The following is a 21,672-nucleotide window of genomic DNA, read 5'->3' on the forward strand; positions in this document are numbered from 1 at the left end:
GCAGGTGATTTTCTAAACTCTGACAATGCAGTATCAATAGCAGAGAGAGAGAGAGAGAGAGAGAGAGAGAGAGAGAGAGAGAGATAGTGAGAGCTACGTGCAGTAGAATGTGCAAGGCAAGGAGTATAATACAATTCTGATAAGAAATTGAGATTTTTGCTCTGAAAGTATCATAAAACAAAATGCTTAATAAATTTATACGTTTAAGAATATGCACTGCAACTGCCACCAAGGTCATTATTTGCATAAGAAGCTAAAATTAAGCAAACCATGCTTTGCATTGTGCCTCAATTTAATATGTAATTTAATTATGAACATAATTATGGTATGTAAATAGCTCAAATACATACATGCCACACACTGTTTCCACTGTTTCTCTGTCCCACAGAGATGAAAGCTGGAGGAAGAAAGGGAGGGGGGTGGAAAAGAAGTGAGGAATGGTTACAGCTCTATTTTCAGTGCTTTACCTGTGGAAACACACCATCGCCTCTGCTGGATATGAGAAGTAGTACATATAAAATTAAACGAACAAAAAAGTGAACGTTTCTCCTTATGCAGACTGAACTGCTTTTTTGGTCCCACTTTATATTAGGTGGCCTTAACTACTGTGTACTTACATTTAAATGAATAATTTGGTACAATGCAATTATTGTGTACATGTTTTTACATTGTACTTATATTTCAAAAATACCTATATGTAATTACATCTGTAATTAATTTCTGTAATTACATTTATAATTACACTGTTGACCCATCCCTTACACCTTAACCCACCCTTAAACCTACCCATACTACCAAAACTGCCCCTAACCTTACCCATACCCCACCTCAATAGCAGCAAAAGTGTTTTGCAATACAATATGACCACAATAAGTACATTGTACTTATTCTTTGATGCAAGTACATAGTACATTAAGGCCACTTAATATAAAGTGTGACCGCTTTTTTTTCTACTTCTAAACTAGGATTTAAATTGTTTAAATAGTGTTAACACTTTAATAACTAGCAACAATGAACTTCCTAATATCACAAATAAACTAAATGAGTTTTTTAATAAGACTATGCTATGTTTTTATTGTAAGCAGACAAACTCAAATATAAATGTTGCTTAAACATACATTAATTTCTTATAAATTGTTATATACATAATACTTTATGGCATTAAGAAGTTCATTATAGCTAGCTATAAAAAGATTAACAGGATACTTAAATCCTCAGTGACCAAAAAAGCCTGCAAAATCTTGCTGTACTTTACATTATTAGGCCTCTACATTCTCTCTCTACGTTTCAGCTATGATGCCCTCTGAGATCTAAGGCTTACTCTGATCTTTGCACTTTTATTCCACACTTCTCAGTTTAAAAGTCATGTTGCTATTTTGAATCTGTTCACGACCTCTGCCCTTCGAGCAGCAGATAGATACCCGGTCCACCCCCTTACACATGAGAGGCAATTGGTAAGTTCAGCTATCATTCTAAAAGTGAAACATTCTGATTGGTTCAAAGCAGAATAGATTTGACATATATGGCGGGCCACATACCAGAATGCTATAAAAAGAGCATTGCACAGGCACACAGGGCTCACTGTTTGTCACAGAGTGTGTGCACAACAGCAAGGAGGGCTGTGTTTGGTAGCTTTAGTCTGGAAAATACTGTAGTAAAACCCAAATTCGTTTAAAATGGCTGCTGCTCATCGTCTAGTGATTGTACGCCATGGCGAGAGCTCCTGGAACCAGGAGAACCGTTTCTGTGGCTGGTTTGATGCAGACCTCAGTGAAAAGGGTCTAGAGGAAGCAAAGCGTGGTGCTCAAGCCATCAAAGATGCAGGCATGAAGTTTGATGTGTGCTACACTTCTGTTTTGAAGCGTGCTATCAAGACACTGTGGACCATCATGGAGGTCACGGACCAGATGTGGCTGCCTGTAGTGCGCACATGGCGTCTAAATGAACGTCACTACGGTGGTCTGACTGGTCTGAACAAGGCAGAGACGGCAGCCAAGCACGGAGAGGAGCAGGTCAAGATCTGGCGCAGATCATTTGATATTCCCCCTCCTCCTATGGATAAGGACCATGCATACCACAAGATCATCAGTGAGGTAAGAGAAAGAAATCAGATGTTAAAGATAGATCTGAAAAAATATTAAATCAATATATAATCAATATAGTATCAATATGTAACAATTGTAATATATACTATATTTTTTCAGAATATAAATTGTTTAAATATGTATGACAATATATAATCATAATACATTTTATGATACACTCTATATTATAATATCATTAATATACAATAAATATAAATATTAAATAAATGTTTGCAAATAAATATTACATAATTTAATAATTATAATATACATTGTATGTTATATATATATATATGTGTGTGTGTGTGTGTGTGTGTGTGTGTGTGTGTGTGTGTGTATGTGTGTGTATAAATAGATGTTACAGCGTAACAATATATTTTATAACTTATACATATAAATGTTTAAACATTTCACATTTTATGTCATTTTTATTTTTTCTATGGTTATTATATAATTAAATTGTTACATAAATATATTTAAAATGTATTATATATATAAATAAATAGTTTAAGATATATATAATATAGATATATATTATTAAATATATATATTAACATATGTATATTATACATACATTTAATACTGGCGTAATTCATTGACGCAAGTGACACTTTGCTTTTACGTCACTCATGTATACACTGATGATGGCTTGGCTGCATGTTTGATCATGTTCCATTCCTATCTTTCACCAGTCAAGACGATACAAGGGCCTAAAAGAGGGTGAGCTTCCCATCTGCGAGAGCTTGAAGGACACCATTGCTCGTGCCCTGCCTTTCTGGAATGAGATTATTGTACCTGAGATCAAGGCCGGCAAAAACGTCATAATCGCAGCCCATGGCAACAGTCTCCGTGGCATCGTCAAGCACTTAGAGAGTGAGTATCATCCCACCAAGCATTTAGTTAAACTATTTAGTTAGACTATTCAGGGAATCAATCGGGCGAGTGATGCATTATATAATAGAACTTCAAGTTAGCTCAGCATGTCAAGGAACAAGTACATTTAGCATTCAGACACACAGAACGTGTCTGACCACCAGGCCTCAATGATCCCAGATGACACAGGGACTATTTATAGCCCTCATTCACACATAGAAGAGACGAGGAGTTTTCTGTTACAGGCACAACCTTTTAGCAGAAAGGTTCTGCATTCTCCCTCGAGAGCGATGCACTGTAGGAAGTAAAGGTCACAGGGGTCAAGGAAAGGTTGAGACTTTTGAAACCTCAATGTATGTGACATGATGTTCACCTGTGTCTACAGGCATGTCAGATGCAGCCATCATGGAGCTGAACCTGCCCACAGGTATTCCCATCGTCTATGAGCTGGACAAGGACCTGAAGCCCATCAAACCCATGCAGTTCCTGGGAGACGAGGAAACTGTGCGCAAAGCCATGGAGGCTGTGGCTGCCCAGGGCAAGGTCAAAAAGTGAAGAGCTGAAACAAACCCAGACTGAAATACCCCCAAACCTAAAAGAAACTAAGGTACACTATTGGATCCAAATCTGTTTGAAGACCACCAAATGAATAAAAGTGAACACATGACATGGACACGACCGCCACCCCTCCCCCCAAACATTCTCACATTTCATCACCGTTTGTAAACCCCCTTGTGTTGGACTGCCCCACTCTGACACAGCAAATAAAAGTGAGCACCATTTTGTGTACCTCCTTTTTTGCTTTAGTCGTTCCTCCCCCTCTTCTTCTCTCTCTGCATTAATTCAGGGATTTCAGCAGAACGGTGCGCTGCTGTGTAAGCTGACCCAAAGGGCACACCAAAGAGGTTGCTGAGTTCATTTTGGCAGCTGTCCCACACTGTGGTGCAGTGGCGGCTCATCTAGCCATAGTTCTCTACGAGAGCCTGCTGCACAGACGGCCCATAATGGCTACGGCATCCTGCCAGCACCACATTTAGCAGCAGCTCAGGTTTTCTGGTGACAAAAGGACAGGAGTGTGTGTGGATGTGCATGTGTGACGGTCTGTGATTGGAAAAGGACAAAGTCAGAACTAGACAGTCACAGTAGGGACTAATTCATTATGTAGGAAGAGTAATTTTAGGTTGGGCCTTCAGTACTGACAGCACAGAGTAACATATCATTTAAACTATTATTTAAACATTGATCCAAAAATAATGTGTTACTGTGATTTATATTACAAAATAAAAATTGAATTAATTATTAAATATTAATTCTTGTTTATTTTATTTGCCTTTGAAACAGTTTATTCTGGTTTGGTGCTGGTCTAACATACAGTAATTTATTTTAATTGATCAATCGTTTAAGCATCAATACAAAAATAAATACTTATATTACTAATTATATTAGTTATATTGCTATATTAGTAATATATTACAAAAAAAATCATTGAAAACTACACAAAAGTGATATTTAAAGCAAAAGATTAGTAGCCTGTATATGTATGTGTGTGTGTGTGTGTGTGTGTGTGTGTGTGTGTGTGTGTGTGGTTTATGCTGGTTTAGTGCTGAAAGGCCTGCCAGCATATCAGAATCATAAATACAATTTAGGATATGAGATAAGACATAAATAAGCTATTAGTGGGCGATCAAATTTTAAATGGAAATGCAGAACTTTTAAAATCAGTTCTACAAAGGGCAAAGTATGAAGAGTACATCATGGCAATATACTGTTAAACATTGACATGGTGCAATGGCACAATTTGCCTACAAGTATGTGCGAGTTTCCAAACTGCTTTAGTAAAATCAACTCAATACTGCCATCTAATGTTTAACATTTAGTATTACATAACATTCTGGTCAGCCATAGAAAAAAGTACAGAAAAAGTACTGGGAGCGAGTTCATACATTTAATTTTAAGTTTTATTCCAAATCTATTTGTGAAATCTTGGTTTATGGAGAGGGCAATCATGAGCTAGAGAGCCAAAACAAATACTGGAAAATGACAGTTAACTGGCAAGCAACAAGAAGTGGCATCTATCCAATTACAATAAATGTCTACTTGACCATCTTTAAAAATAAACTTCTTACCCCTGTTTATAGGATTGAGTCTTATAAAACTAGAAGAAAAAGAGGTTTGTAAAGCCAGCTAATTAGCCACTGTAAATTCATACAGTAAAGCATGTGAGTCTAGCACATTGATATGTTTTCAGAGGTTAATGTTCACATAGAAAACCCCAACAATTCTTACTTCCTCTTAAATTCTTACTTCCACAGTCAGTTCTGGCCAAAATGTCTTGCGGTTCTTGATAGGTGGAGTCATTGTTGTTGAAGACAAGAATTCTCTCCTCAGGCACAGAGTGAATTCCAGCTCTCTGGGTTAGGTTTAGGTTTACTTCAGAAGTGGTCACTCTGGTCAGTTGATTCTTGGAAATCACTTGCTGTGATATCTCTCCCTTTCCTCAGATTAATCAGATTTCAGTCCTGTGGGAAAGACAGCTATAAATGATGAAACATACAATAATTCAGTATTAATGTTTAGTTCCCTTCACTTAAGAGCAAAAGAATACCACTGAAAAACAGACACACTATCTCCTGTATTGCTGGAGAGTTTATAATTCACTCTCATATAAATTAAAGTAGCATATATAGAGGAGTAATAGATGAAAACATAGTAAAAAAACAAATCTCTGAGCATGCTAGCTCGTATAAAATCATTGCTAACAGAGTGTAGCCCAACAAGCCCAACATTTATCTTCAGTTTCAGAGACCTTACTCGTTTAAAGAGAAATTCTGTTGGCAGCCACCGGTAAAAACAGATGGGCATAGTTGTGTAATGACTGATTTATTGATTGATTGATCATGCCTGTGGGTCACTGGGCGCGCTGTGGATGATTAGTGTCTGGGTGCATGAGAAAAGAGAGAAGAATTGAAAATAAAGTTTCCCATGCTGTCATATAACAAAATTGTATTGAGAGAACCTTGCCTAGATAACAGACGTGGTGCAAGTAGCTGTTTTGAGTTGTAGCAATGCTGACTGGAACATTTTCTTTCACCAGTAGATGGCGATATTTCTAAAAGATTAGTTAGCCCTGGTAGCAATATCGCGAGAATCACGAGACGAGACTTTTCGCTTGTAAAGTAGGCACTCGTCTATTTTACTCGTGAGCGGGAAAAGGGCGATGCTTTATATTAAAACACAATTCTGAAAAACATACTGCTTGAAACCTTAATGGCTCTTTAAAAACGAGTCTCAAAAACTAAATACTAGAGTACAAAAATAAGACGTTAATGCATTGATGTATTGCATCTCTGTATCTCAACTGTAAAGTGTCCTTGATCTATGGAAAACGGCGCATACATTAAACTTATTGTTATCTCCACCTCTTGTGATATGTAATAACCCAGGCTAAATGCTATGCTTAGATTACGACTGTTTTCATAGGATACAGAGTTATCTACGAGTCTAGGGATGTTGTCAGTTATTGTACCACATTTTATGATGCCATTGACTTTTCAGTCATCATGTTATTTCTCACACTGGATAGCCTACATTGTATAACACTTGAGTGCTCAGTGAAGTTACTGGCTATCTGTATAATGTACTGAATTCTAACACCAGGCTGCAGATTAAGTATTAGTGCTTTAAACCTGCTGATTGTAGAACATTATCCTCATTTTAGTTTCTTATTAGGTGAGGTCACAGGGTATAGAAAGAGAAGCAGAGATGAGCAAGCTCTCTGGGGCTTGAATTAAGCCCTGTTTCTGACTCTATATCTGACCCAGATCCCACAGAGAGACAGTGGGGAGTCACGATAACTCAACATGGCCTAATTTCCACAGCAGAAGGCAGCGGCGTATGTCCTGTAAATGTTTAATCGTCAAGAATCAGGATTGATTCAGACAACACAAAGACAACATTCTGCTAACATTTACTCTGCAACAGAAGCAGGGGTGATGATTAAATAATATAGGCCTACTGTTCCAGTGTTTCTCATTGTGTGTCAGAGTAGCTAAAGAAGCAAATTATGCTGGTTTAGCATCACAAACAGAATGGCAAATAATCACCATTGATTTGGTATTTTAAAAGTATTTTAACAGAGAAAAATTATAACCAAATTGATTAAAATAACTATAAATGTATATTTTACACATTTTACTGTCATTTCAGTCGTTAAAATAAGATGGTACTAAGAAACATGTAGTGGTTGTTCCAATTAAAATGTTCTTAATAATTACCTTGCACAGATGTGGTGAAGGTTCAGCTGACCGAGACTAATCAAAGACTAAATATAGGACATCAGCGCTTCTGCCGTTCTGTGCACACAGATTGTTTTTGTACAGATTTTCTGTGAGATGAGGTTTACCTTGCAGCACCTTAACCGAAAAGAGAAACTATGATGCAAAGTGATTATAGAACACATCTTTATGTTTAATCTTTACGTATTTTAAATGTCATTTTATGCTGAAATTGAGGCTGTCACTTTAAGAGCCAGCCACTCGTGGTAAATTTCAATCTATAGCAGCAGAATTATCCTTGGGACAAGCTGGTAATGGGCTGAAATGGGCCTTCATCGACCTCTGTTTCAGTAGCCCAGTAATGATTCTCAAAAAGAATCAATTTCCATCAATCCCAATGGGTGAGATCACATTTAATTATGCAAATTTAACTTGATGAAGAGAAGAGGACTCAGTAAACCTCATGTGAGAGTTATGGTCTTGTATTATGCTTTTAAAATATGCTTTCTAAATGCTTTCTATATGAGAGTGTTGGTGTGTTTATAGTTAAAATAACTATGCACATTTTCTAAAAAAAAAAAAAAAAACATCACTATGCAATGTCGCATGCTCAGGTGAAATAAATTTAAATTCGGACAGACTTGCAGTTTTTACATATGCTGTACTGTTGATTTTATTCACTTGATGTTTCCATTCCATGTCATGCATTACATAAGTGAATGGTGTCAAATCCACAACCAGCTTTTTGGGGGTTTTTGTATATAATCAATCATAAATCAGCCTTTAAAGTAATAATTCTGGCAAAAATACAAGTGCATAATCCATAATAACATTTCGTCCAGTCTTCTTACATCCACCAACATATTTGTTTAGAACGGTTTTGGACTGTTTAACTGTGCGTGATCTGTGCATATTTCTCTCCATATTCAGACTAGACCAGGTTTTCACTGGAGAAAGGAATATTATGAATAGAGGACTCACATTTTAGCCGTAAGAAACAGTTTGAGGTTAAAACCAGATTTATTACACGCAGTTTTTCGCTTCACTGGAGTCATGTGGATTACTTGTGCATTATTGTGATGTTTTTATCATCTGTTTGAACTCTCATTCTGACGGCACCCATTCACTGCAGAGGACCTGTTGGTGAGCAAGTGATGCAATTCTAAATTTCTTCAAATCTGTTCCGAATAAGAAACAAACTCATCTACACCTTGGATGGCCTGAGGGTGAGTTGGTTTTCACTTTTGGTTAACTTTTAAAAGATTTTTAAAAAGCAACTTATATGTAATAAATCTGGAGTTTTGCTCATACAACAAACAAAAAATGAAGATCTCATCACTGAAATGTATGCAATGTTAATTTAATCTGGACATCAGTCAAATTACATTTACTTTTGTGCCTCTGATTCACTGACATAAAGTCCACTTCTCCCTCTACAAGCTTCCTAAAATAAATATCAATCAATAAATATCAAAGCCCAGCAACAATTGCGCAACTTGCTTTATTTTTACCTCCTCCATTGCAGTGTCTGCCAGACTTCCAAATCGGATACACAGTCCTGGGGTAATGGTTTGATGTTGTCAAGCTTTTCTGCACCTGTTTGTAAGAATCTTTAAACCAACGCTATCATATAAAAACCATGAGCAGACGCCTTGCAAGTAACAATTAGCTGGCTTTAAAGAGTAAAGACACAATTGCTCTGTTGGCTGTGGAGTCAAGACATTTGCAAATATGATTAAAAGATGAATATGAGACAAAACTACAGAATGTCACATTTTATTATTAGCCGTTTCAACACATACATGTTTTACCAAATACAAAGAGCAGCACTTTTAGAGTTCATCCTACTGATGAAGATAAGTATTGGGACAGTTGAACATAAGGCAGATATAAACGATTAAAAGCTATTATTTAGTTGCAGATCCCTTGCAAACAATCACATCAGTGAATCTGTGACCCATAGACATCACCAGACTCTTGGTCTCATCCTTTGAAATACTTTCCCAGCCTTTAATGCAGCCAATTCCAATTGTTGCTTGTTTTGTGGAGTTTCTGCCTCTTCAGCTGGTGAAATTCATGTTCAATCAGATTTAAATCTGGAGATTGACTTGGGCAATCTAAGACTTTCCATTTCTTTGCCCTTATAATTTCCTTGACTGAACTGGCAGGGTGTTTTGGGTTATTGTCCTGATGCAATATGAAGCACTTCCCAATTAATCTGGTGGCATTTTCTTGAATATTGGTAGGCAAGATGGTTTTGTACCGTTCCAGATTCATTCTGCTACTGTCATCATACATTAAGTCATCAGTAAAGTTGAGAGGGCCTGTTCCAGAGACAGCCATGACACCACCTCCACCATGCTTTACAGATGAGGCTGTATGCTTGGGATCATTTGCAGTTCCCGTTTTTTCTCCATATTTTTGCTTTCCCATCACTTAGATAAAGGTTCATCTTTGTCTCATCGGTCCATAAACACAGTTCCAAAACTCTTCTGGCTCACATTTTTGCTTTTTTGCTAACTCTAATCTTGCCTTTCTATTTTTTGGTGCTGGTCAGAGGCTTGCATCTTGCTGTGTAGCATCTGTAATTCTGTGTCAAAGTCTCCTGAGGACAGTAGATTGTCAGAGCATCACTCCAGCTTTCTGGAAGTTGTTGGTGATTTTTCAGACACGACTTTTAGTGTTCATTTTCACAGCTTTTATGATTTGTCTGTCATCAACTACTGTTGTTTTCTCAGCCGACCAGGTATGTTGGTTGATGTCATCCCTGGTGGTTTCCAAACTCTTGATTTCTCCATGCCCTTTGTTTTTGCTATAGCTCTAATTGACTTCCTCTTTTCTTTTAGCATCCAAATTGCTTGCTTTTCTCTCAAAGTCAGCTCCCTCATCTTCATCCTGGTTTGTGTGTCATCATCGAATGCAAGATTCAGAATACAGAAGTAATGGATATAACTGATACGACACATTCCCTGCTTTTAATATCTGAAGAATTAATGCAATAGGACACAGCTGATCACTTAGAAAGACCTGTGAGGCAACTGTTCCAATACTTATGCTCACATCAGATAGAGGGATGAAACTCTAAAAGTGCTGAACTTCTTAGCTGGTAAAACATCTATGAGTTGAATCACCCAATAATAAAACATGACATTCTGTAGTTTTATCTCATATTCATCTTTTAATCATATCTTCATGTATTAACTTTTGGAGGGCACTGTATTTGCATTTGGACTACATACAGTAGTTTAAACATAAGAGACCACTTTTAAGGTGAAGGGAGTAATTTCTACATCACCATAAAAGAATTTCATTCCTCCTATTTTTCATCATTTACATCGACTCAAAAAGGTCATTACATCCGTTTAGTCACTCTTTTGACTATTAACTTAAACCAGTCTGGTCCAGTTTGCAGCTTATTTTGGCTGGGAACCACCCATTTTGTATGATAAATACAAGATTTGCAATCTATTTAGCTGTAAATGTGACTCATCACACTATAGCCTTAGGAAAATGATAGAGCTGCTCAAACAGACTGGAGTCCCATTTGTTGCTGTTATATAGTGGCAAAGAAATTACATACTTGACCTTTGAATAATTGTTATCTGACCTCCAGGTTGTTCCCCCAAATATTCCTTTGTAAAGAGTTGCTACACAGTGCTCTCAAATAGCTAAGGCATACTGCCATGATGAATCCATGCCACCAGACATGGAAACACAAGCAAAAAAAAAAAAGAACCTAAGGCACGAGGAACCCATTTTGCACCAAATCACATTTGAACTGTTGTGATAATGATGTTGATGCATACATTATATCAAGGTCACAGAAACAAATACTCAAAAAGAAGGGCTCCTGATTTACTGAAAAAAGCAAAGCTTGACCTTCATAACTTTCTCTGGGTCATCATAGCACAGGGTTTCTTTTTTTGGACACTTCATTAAAATTCTTTAATTATGTCTTGTCTCCAGGGCACAGTCACAATCACAACTGGTGCTAATAAAAAAATTCAAGTGAGATGGAGTAACCAACCTCTTGTTCCAGATACTGAACAGTCTCTAAACAGGCTGTTACGTCACCATTTGGTTGAACAAAATGTCTGTAGAAACAGAAGCTTTGAAATGACCCACTTTAAGACTCGGAAGTCTCCAGAACGATATTTGAACTTCTGTTTACAGGGTTCCCATTCTATTTAAAGAGATCGTTCACCCAAGAATGAAAATCCTGTCATCATTTACTCCCCCTCAAATTGTTCCATACCAGTATGAGGTTTTTTTTCCATGCTGACAAAAACAATATATTTTAATGTATGTTGGCAAAATAGGTGACGGTAGCCATTGACTTCCATAGTATAGTCAATGGCTACCGTCAACTGTTTGGTTACCAACAATTTGTTTGATGTATTATCTTTTGTGTTGAACATTTGAAAGAAATTCATACGGATCTGAAACAACTTGAGGATGAGTAAATTACAGATTTTTCATTGCTGGATGAACTACCCCTTTAAATCATTTAAGACTTTTTGTGATTACAAGTTTTATTTTTAGGATTCGATGTAGCAGAAACTACTGGGATGGATTTTCATTTGTATGTGTGGTACCAATATTTAATATTTCGATGTAAACCACACATAACAACTAAGTGAAAAAAACTGTATTCTATGTAAATGTCCAAAGCATTTTAGAATTATATTAAATTCTATGATATTTTCAGGTTTTCTATAACCATGGCAAATCCATATACACAAAGTTGGTCATACACAGAGAAGTAGACATAAATTTTATTTACTCGTTCTGTACATAATGGGTAATACCAGCACGGGTGTTAACCACGGGAAATATTAACATGTAAATGTAAGAAAATAAAAGGCACAAATTTTAATTTTCAACAAATGAGACCACATGGATATTTTGTAATGTGAAAAAAATAAACAGTAATACTGTTAAAGCCTTAGAAAAAAGAAAAACTTATGTATTTGAAACCTTAAATTATTTGAGCACTTCTAAAAGATATGGGTCTATTGCTTAATATGATTCTTAACTTGATGCTAGGGATGTAAACCAGACAAAGAAGAATTAATTTCAAAAAGGAAAAATAAAGAAAAATCAACAGACAGAAATAAAAGACATGACATAAAGCAGCATTTAACCTAAGAGGGAAATCCCCCTTGGCCAGAAGGTCATGCAGAGGCCACCAGCAGGCTTTTTATATCCCTTTTTAGAAAACGCCAGTTTATTTCAACACACAGTAACACCTGGCTAATAAAAGAAACTGATTACAGATGGACAAAACCTAAAAGTCATGTTTATGTCAGGTTACTGAATCAAAATTTGGCAGAAATCATCAAAGTTATAGCATAGTGCAGTAACAGTCATGAAATGGAGCAAGATCCAAACGTTACTGCCACCTTTACGGAGTAAGAGAATCAGACACTGAATCCAGTCCTCAAGAGATGAGCTCATGATTGCACAGGTGGCATTTCCAGCTTGTCCAATGGAATAGATGAGGTGCGTTTATACTCTCCCCAGACCCAATCTTGCATCTAAAGCATCACAACCGGATGCAAAAAGCTCCACAGGCAAGCCCTTCACGATTCCAAAGATCCCACGAGAGTCTAGCCACAACCATCTAGCTACACTACTACTGCAATTTACAGATAAGTTATTATGGCACAAATAAAAAGGCTACAGTAGACTAGTCCCACATACTAGCTGAGGGAAAAAAAAAACTTTTACTGGTGAGTCTGTTTCTAAGGTCAGTCAGGAGAAGTGGTGCAGTTGTTGCTGCTCTAAGAACCTACCACTGCTATACCCAACCTTTATCTTCAAGTCATGGCTGCTACCAAAGGTCAGATCAGTATCACTAGGATTCTGTTTAAATGTAACAATCAACAAAATAAAATATCAAATTTGGATGAACAGTAGGCAATGATCCTCATTTCCCTTTCTTAACACAACATAGTTCAGCTGGCAAAAGTCAAAGCTAAAAGACAGAAAACTGCAGGAGAGTGGCAAGAAGGCTCAGGTCACGTTGGAGGCCTCATTTCACCTTATCACAGGTACAGATGGTCGATGTGTGGAAACAACAGAATATTAAGGGCAGACACACACAAAAAAAAAAAATACTGATTCGCCTGTAACCAAGTGAGGGGGATTAAGAACCGTTTGATTTCGGAGCTGTAAACAGTCAGAAGCCACGCAAATGGTTTGCTTGAGAAATGCGCCATGGCTGAGCCCCAAGGCAGGCAAGCGTAATACCGGTGGTGACTTGATGGGGCGGCCGGCTGGCTGACCGGGTGCTGACAGAGCATGGTCCAGATCATTCGCTCTCATCTGGGTTTTGGGGGTCCAATATTTTCACATGGGTGAAAGGGAATAAACCTCTCCGGCCATTTACCTCCCCTTCCCACTGACCGCTGATGTTCATCCTAGTCACTTTCACAATGTCACCCACCTATAAGAAAACAAAAAAAACAAAAAAGCATATAACATACAGGTCTTGTAAAGCATTTATAATAGTGAACAAATTGAGAGAAAAATATTATTGGCCAAAATATTATCTGGTCCCGCTCACCAGAAATCAGATCCAAGAAACAACATATTTTTCAAAGATATGGAGTGCATTAAGCAGTACAGAGGTACCAGTTTACATCCATTAAAACACCACTCTTATCTAAAGTCATTAAAGTCATTGAAGCATGTTAGGCACTATAAAACCATTATAAAACTATCATTTTGACACCAATTATACAGGACTCTACATATAAACATTCATTTTCCCAAAATGCTTGAAATAGCTGTTCTAAATTAGACCATTTTGCTTTAGGCCATAACAAACTGTGTCATAATCCTTGCTTCCATATATAAGCTGCACTCATATGTAAAATACAGCAGACAGATATGTACAAAAAGACAAAAACATACAAACAAAAATAAATAAAATGGGGCCAAATGACAAAGTAAATCTGCATCCATGAGCTTCCCCACCTTTTCCCTAAACCTAACTGAATCAACTGACGCATTCTCAGGCTGACTAAGACATAACTTATGTAATGTTTTCTACAAATGGACAAGGCGTTACATGTAAAAACGGATAGAGGAGTGTAGGAACTTGCCAGGTGCGATGACTAAGTATGGAATTTCATTCTTGACGCTTAACAAATCAACAATAAATTATATACTGAATTGAACACAAAAATAGATCCTCCCCACTTAAAATTGATCAGTAACCGTGGAGAGTCTCTGTGCTACAGTTCTTAGAAACACATGCGGCCCATGCAAATGGCAAACTATGAAAAGTGGAAGTAAATTAAAATAGTCTAACATAGGGGTGGGCGATATGGGAAAAATATATCACGATTTTTTTTTAGAAATATCATGATTTTATTACGATTCTTTGTCATGTTAGTTTTACTATTTTGGTTTTACAAGTTGTCTGAGCATTACAGCCAAACTAGAAAGACAAAGATGCATGGCAGATATTTAGGCCAAAGTGGGCGAAGATAAAATAATGACGACAGATTTTTTATCTTTCTTATTAAATAAGAACAAAGATACACATTACAAATACACATAATATACAAATAAAACAAGCAGTGCTTTATTTTCAGGTACAACAGGTGTATTTAGCAGAGCATTCAATGAAATTGTATGAACAAGTATAAAAATAAAACACTACATAGACTGATTCCTAAAGCAACTGTATTAAAGTTTTCCAATCAAGAATAGTGAGTGATTTTTCTCTTTGCGTTTTTTTTGTTTTGTTAATGTTAAAGGAATAGTTCCCCCAAAAACTAAATATTCTGTCAATTCTGTCATAATGTTTTATTTTTATACCATCATTTACTCAAAAGTTGTTTTAAACCTGAGTGAGTTTCTTTCTTCTGCTGAACATAAATGCTATTTTGAAGAAGGTGGAAAACCAAACAGTTGCTGGTCCTCAGTGACTTCCATAGGATTTTTCTTTCCTATCAAATTCAATGTAGACCAGCAACTGTTTGGTTACCCTCATTCTTCAAAATATCTTATTTTGGGTTCAGCACAAGAAATTAATAGAAGTTTGGGACAACGTGTGAGTGAGTAAATAATGACAGAATTTAAATTTTAGGGTGAACTATCCCTTTAATGACAGTCGACAGCATGTTTAGTGTCCTGTCCCTTTAAGACCGGCACGCATCTAATATACAGGCACGTATCCGTTTCTCGCTTAACTTTTTACTTTCATTTTAGAGATAACCAACTGAGTCTGTATGTAAACCTTGTGTGTTTTGACAGTATTAGCGCAAAAGATAAGTTAGTTGAGTAATCAGGCGCTGTTAGACAGGCTTTTTAGTGCGCATGCTTCAGGTGTATGTGCTCAGAAAAAGCGCACGTCAGACCAGCGCGCGAATTAAACATTTAACCAGCAAGGCTTGTGTGCAAATAATGTACTTTTGCGATCGCGAATAAGTGCAGTGTCCTGTCAGAGTAACTCTACTGCTGTGTGTTGTGTTGTACAGTATATAGAGACGGAGGCGCCAGAACTGTATTTGACATAATGTGCGCTGTAGCACGATACTACGATATTTCTTAAAAAGCAGATCGTGGAGACATTTTTATCGTCCACGATCAAAAATCGTCATATCGCACACCCCTAGTCTAACATATTAAAAATCTATTCAGAGAGCACAGGAACAAACACCTAAGACAGAGAGTTTTATTTTCTCCTAAAGCATTTTTCACAAACAAGTTGATAGGTCTGTCTTAAGGAAAATCCCTTAAAACATAGAACTGAGCTGACACGCGTGTCATCAAAAGAAAATATTGGTCATTTCACATTTCCATGCTATCAGCACCATCTGACCTAAAGCAAAGAAGGGTAAACTGCACCAGTTAAATCTTAGAAACTATAGAGAAATAGCTTCATTAGATGTCTATGGCAACCAGTACTGCATGTTGTATTGCTATAAATCAACCAATAGTTTAGCCAGCAAAAATCTATGCTTACTAAACAACATTTGGTAATTAGTAAACTGAAAGAAATAGTTGACGGTATGGATTTTAGTGGGCATAAGGCTGCTCATATTATCCCTCATCAATAAAACAATGGAAACTTGCAGATTCACCTCGGCTGGTGCCAAATGCAAATTTTGGTTTACGGAAATCCATAGTTTATCTACCCACCTCCAGTGCTAAGGCAGTCTTGTCATATGCACATGGCACTCGTTTCTGGATTGCCTTCGCCATTACTGGCCCATTCTGCATGGAAGGCAGTGGGTTGATGACAGCGCCGGGTGTGATGGGAGGAATGGGCGATGGAGTCTGAGGCTGAGCATAGGCGTGTGCTGGCTCAGGGATGCCGTAGCTATTGGAATTGCGTGAACCGTGGCCAGGCTGAGGAGAAGGCCTCACCAACTTTTCTACATAGGGAACAGGAATCATGCCTACTCGGCCTTCTTTGTTCTTGGCACTCCACCACTGCTCCTCAGGCTTATCTAGAATAATTAGGATTTCTCCCTTCTTGAAAGGAAGGTCTTCAGCATCACTACCAGTGAAGTCATAAAGAGTCCGCACATACTCCTGGTTCTCATCTCCGAGTCCCCCAGATGGCTGAATAGGACCACTGGACAGAGAGGTACTGGGGTACCTGTATTACAATGAAGAAAGAATTTTTAGGAATCAATAATCAACAACAAAAGGAGGATTTCAAACAGCACATCAAAGGGGAAATGTTTAAATCCACTTCTTGTTAAGCGGTTAGTTTTTTGTAATATCCAATCCACTACTGAATGTGCACTTTCACATGTACAGTTAACTTCCTGGTATCTTGAATAGGAATGACTGAATTTCTTTTTATTGCACAGCTCAATGAGAACATTTTAAAACATACAGGAAGGAAATTCAGGGGAATTACAGATATGTTCAACTGATCATCTTGACAATAATAATCTTAGGATATGAACAAATGTGAAGAAAAACCAGCAAAAACATGGCAAGCTGTTTTAACGGTTATTCATTAAAACCAGTAACACCTATCTTATGTTACTAATATTTTATAATCACTCATATGCAAGCCAACAGTGATCAGAACTTTTCCCAATTTACAATCAGCATGTGACCCTGGACCACAAAACCAGTCATAAGGGTCAATTTTTCAAAATTGAGATTTATGCATCATCTGAAAGCTAGCAAATGAGCTTTCCATTGATGTATGGTTTGTTAGGATAGGCCGATATTTGGCCGAGATACAACTATTTGAAAATCTGGAATCAAAAAAAATCTAAATATTGAGAAAATAGACTTTAAAGTTGTACATAAGAATGAAGTTCTTAGCAATGCATATTACTAATCAAATTAAGTTCCGATATATTTACAGTTAGAAATTTACAAAATATCTTCATGGAACATGATCTTTACTTAATATCCTAATGATTTTTGGCATAAAAGAAAAATCAATAATTTTAACCCATACAATGTATTTTTGGCTATTGCTACAAATATACCCCAGCGACTTAAGACTGGTTTTGTGGTCCAGGATCACATATTAGATTTCCGATGATACCAATTTTGGATGGTTATGCAAAACTGCTAAATATTACCCTCTTACTGTAAGATGAAATAACTGAATTTTGTCTGTTTAATTGAATGCATGGCTTTAACTAACCACATAACTTGTATCAACATGAACGTATATTATTGTCACTACGGACATTTTCTTAATTTAAGGTGGCCATATGTACCATTTATACGGGACACGGCCTGGCTAGGATTTTTATATTGCCCAAAACATCCAAAGTAGTTTGACCAATAACATGCAGTCAATGTACATAATCGACCAATCGTGGCAAGTGAGAAGGTGGGATCCACAGAGAATGATCAAAGCGATGCAAATATTCACACGTTAGCCGTGTTTGTTCGACCTGAAGCAGCTCTGCACAGACCGATCAATGTATGACACCAAAGCACCGCGAGAGCGATTCAAAAGCATAAGGAGCCATCTGCTCTACTCTCTATAACTCTCACGAATGTCATACAACGATCAACCTGCCCAGTCCAAACAGCCAAAACCTGGATATTTTAGGCAATATATGTCCTGGCAAGGACATGTCCCATAAAAATGGCCTGTTTGGTCACCCTATCTTAAATGCAACATTAAAACATGCAGTTTCTGTGAAACTAAGCAAATTGTTTAGCTAGCTACAAATTGCTACTTTTTCACTTATAAGACACCAATACTTACAAGATACTAGTATCTTCCCAATTGTTACTAGCAATATTTCTTATCTCACTAGTTACAACAGTAAAACGGCAGTAAACAAGCAGTAAAACTGTTTTTTACTTATATTCAAAAATGGCCATTCTGACTGTTTAATTTTAAAAAATCTTATAAACTCATGTTAGTAGTTGTAACACTGAATACACTAGTAACTAAAATATAATTACCAGCACCTAATGACTACTTGTCACTACTGCAGTCATTCGCTGGTTGCAAGAAGTATCAAGTATTATGAATGAATACAAATATCTATTAAAAACAAATAGTCACTGGTAAAACTGAGAGGCACTTATCTATTAGATTTAAAAAACGAGAACTAGTAGCATATAACAGATCCTAGTTAGTTTCAATGAATGAATGTTTAAACGGCTTGCCACAATAAGAGGAGGGAAATGTACATTAGTGAGAAGAGGGGTGTATGATGTGACGATGTCAAAACGAAATGAAGCTCTTACCTTGGTGCTGGCTCTATCAGGGTGGTCGTATCCAGATAATGTATTTTATAGAACTCCAAAAGGCCAGGTAGATTATCAAACTCTTGGTCGCCTATCTTGAATCTCTTGTTTGGCAAAGAGTTGATGATATAGTGCGAAACTTTGGAGTTTTCGGACACTGACAGTACATAATCACCAGGACAGGTGGAGGAATCTCGCACCAAAAACATCCCGTGTCTCTGTCCCTGAAGCCTATTCTGCGCCTCCTGTCTCGAAACCGGCCCGAAATACCAGCTGGCTCGGTCCGAGGAGTCGAACCGTGCAGACGACATGTTTGCTCAAAATACAACTGTGGCGGATGAATTCGAAAAAGAAATAAGAACAGAAATAAGCAATAAATTAAAACAACAAACGCCTATTTTTCTAAGCGACCAAACACTTTTTGATCCGACAGTCCTACTGAACCGCAACCTGACGTTTGACCAGACAGGCTGCGACTGGCGTCAACCAACTTTGATGCATCGCTAAATTTCCACCAACACAAGAATCACGACGGGCTTAGAACCGGTTTAAACAACCCCAAAAGTTCGCAACGAACCCAAAAACGCGTATTTAGAATTAAAGTTCCCCTTTCCGCTCTCTCTTCCGTGAAAGTAGCTGCAGCTTGGGAGACAATATAACGTGTTAGCCAGCTAGCCGTCCTCAATCACCGTCCGCTCAAGATGAGGCAAACAACGCCATAATATGTTAATAAATCGCTCTGCATGACTATTCAAGGCGACGTACGTCGGTCGCGTCCAACAACGAGTCCTTCTTCGTGTATTACACCAAAGTACGGAAGAGTTTTGTCTCTTATTTAGACTCCCAACAGACTTCGAAGGATGTAACAAAAATGGCGGCCCGCAACACGTCTTCACACACAACGAATTGTGAATAATCTCGCAATAGAAAGTTTCCCTCCTTGCGCGGCGCTCTGCTATATGAGGCACGACACTGCCATGCCGCAAGACCGAGAGGACCTTTTTTTTTTTTTAAATGTCTGTTTGTTGTGTTTTCTGTCCCTTCCCAGGATTGGTGTAAAAGCTGCTTCAGCTCCCCACACCGTTCGAGAAATGGCGTCTGGAGGGCGGATCTGCGCGCGCTCCCGGTCTGTCTGATCACCCGTCACGAATGCCTCTGGCCTCGGGCGGCTGTTACTTAAAAGGAAGAATAAAATGCGTGGCGTGCAGAGGCGCGGCATTTCAAAAGCTCTGAACCGCGGATAATGAGGAATATAAGCCACTGACTTGGAGATTGTAAAGTCTAGTGTGAATAATAATGTAAAAACTGTGCAATAGTTGTGGGTCGAATTTAGGATGGCCCACATCTCATGTGGAGACCTGTTGACATGGCGATTGAAAAGTTGTAAAAATACTTTTTCACTACACTCTTAAATAAAGGTTCTTTATTGGCATCAATGGTTCTGCGAAGAACCTTGAACATCCGTGGAACCTTTCAAATGAAGAAAAGGTTCTTTAGATTTTTAAAATGTTCTTCAAAATGGCTCTTTTAGGAACTGTTCAATGAAAGGTTCTGTTGGGAATCAAAAATGGTTCTTCTATGGCATCACTGCCAAAACACCCTTTTGGAACCTTTATTTTTAAGAATGAAGGCCTCTACTTAAAAGTATGGATATTTAGTGTGGAGATTTTAAGTCGCCTATCTGTAGCCAAAACATTTTTAAGTTGAAAGTTAGTTAAGTATTTAAAAGAAAGGAGGTCTAAATCAGTTGAGTAAAAAAACAATAAGATATCTTTTTTTTGTTTGTTTGAGCAATGACTAAAAAACTGCTTTCACATTCGTCGTTGGCCTTTGAAATTTCATGAGCAAAATCCAGTTATTCCAATAGGAATCTGCGCAATAAAAATATTGGCGTGAGGATGAAAATGTTCCCTATCACTCATTTTCAAGTTGGTCATGTGAATTTGCCATGTTGACCAACAGAAGCTTTTTTGTCCCTCAAAATTTCACAAATATGACTGCACCATAACTATAACCATAAGGTTTTAACAATTATTATTCTTCTATGATAATTATAGTTGATGACCAATAAAAAACATTGATAGCCAATCAGAATTCACCCTCCTTTAAAGAGTTTGAGCATTTAGAGTGGCAGACAACATGACTGCACAATGCTATCGTGCATTTGTGTAGACGCTAATAAAGTTATCGTTATTGGTGTAAATGGGTCTCAACTAGAAAGTTTCAATAATTGTTATAATTGTATAAGAATAGGTATATCCAAACAGTAATGACACAGAGAAACAATAATGTTAGAATCACTTTTTTTCAGCTGACGAACAATAAAAACATTGACAGCCAATCAGAATCTATCTGACTTTAAAGAGTCTGAGCATTTAAAATGGCAGGCGACAAAACTGCAGAGTGCACTTAATAAACACAACATTATTGTGCATTGGTGTGGATGCTAATACCCATATTTATGGTGTGAACAGGCCTTTTTTCAAATACTTTACACCCCAGGATATGAACAAATGGATTATTATGTTGCATTTCCTAAATTGTTAATCTGCATGAGTATAGGTAGAATGTCAAAGTCAGCATAAAAGAGGAGAAAATTATATTCAGACACTTTATCATCCAGAACCTAAATACAAAATACAAAAAGAAACAGCAATTACTCTAAATAATTTTACAAGATTCCAAAATTCAAGGATTATTTCCTTTTCTTCCTTTAATAAAGAAGAGCTCTTTTAGTT

General features: G+C 37.3%; 2 protein-coding genes across 2 annotated transcripts; one reads left to right on the forward strand and one right to left on the reverse strand.

The window, feature by feature from the left end:
• Nucleotides 1-1,549: 1,549 nt before the first annotated feature.
• On the forward strand, nt 1,550-4,370 carry LOC306862317 (phosphoglycerate mutase 2-like). The gene is made up of 3 exons (XM_079405067.1): nt 1,550-2,093; nt 2,777-2,957; nt 3,343-4,370. The coding sequence occupies exons 1-3, from the start codon at nt 1,677-1,679 to the stop codon at nt 3,510-3,512; spliced, it is 768 nt and encodes a 255-aa protein (XP_079261193.1). The 5' UTR covers nt 1,550-1,676; the 3' UTR covers nt 3,513-4,370.
• A 7,624-nt stretch (nt 4,371-11,994) lies between these two features.
• Nucleotides 11,995-20,088, reverse strand: LOC306862575 (crk-like protein). The gene is made up of 3 exons (XM_079405463.1): nt 18,935-20,088; nt 16,388-16,850; nt 11,995-13,679 (listed from the first exon to the last, which is right to left on the reverse strand). Exons 1-3 carry the CDS (start codon nt 19,243-19,245, stop codon nt 13,545-13,547), a joined length of 909 nt encoding a protein of 302 aa, XP_079261589.1. The 5' UTR covers nt 19,246-20,088; the 3' UTR covers nt 11,995-13,544.
• Nucleotides 20,089-21,672: the final 1,584 nt, after the last annotated feature.

This window comes from Barbus barbus (genome assembly GCF_936440315.1).
Source record: "Barbus barbus genome assembly, chromosome: 43".
Taxonomy (NCBI): domain Eukaryota; kingdom Metazoa; phylum Chordata; class Actinopteri; order Cypriniformes; family Cyprinidae; genus Barbus; species Barbus barbus.

Coding starts and splice junctions, on each gene's coding strand:
- LOC306862575 (XM_079405463.1), bottom strand. CDS start 19,245: ATGTCGTCTGCACGGTTCGACTCCTCGGACCGAGCCAGCTGGTATTTC. Junction 16,851..18,934: donor CTGATAGAGCCAGCACCAAG/GTAAGAGCTTCA, acceptor ATTGTAATACAG/GTACCCCAGTACCTCTCTGT. Junction 13,680..16,387: donor AGACTGCCTTAGCACTGGAG/GTGGGTAGATAA, acceptor GTTTTCTTATAG/GTGGGTGACATTGTGAAAGT.
- LOC306862317 (XM_079405067.1), top strand. CDS start 1,677: ATGGCTGCTGCTCATCGTCTAGTGATTGTACGCCATGGCGAGAGCTCC. Junction 2,094..2,776: donor ACCACAAGATCATCAGTGAG/GTAAGAGAAAGA, acceptor ATCTTTCACCAG/TCAAGACGATACAAGGGCCT. Junction 2,958..3,342: donor CATCGTCAAGCACTTAGAGA/GTGAGTATCATC, acceptor CTGTGTCTACAG/GCATGTCAGATGCAGCCATC.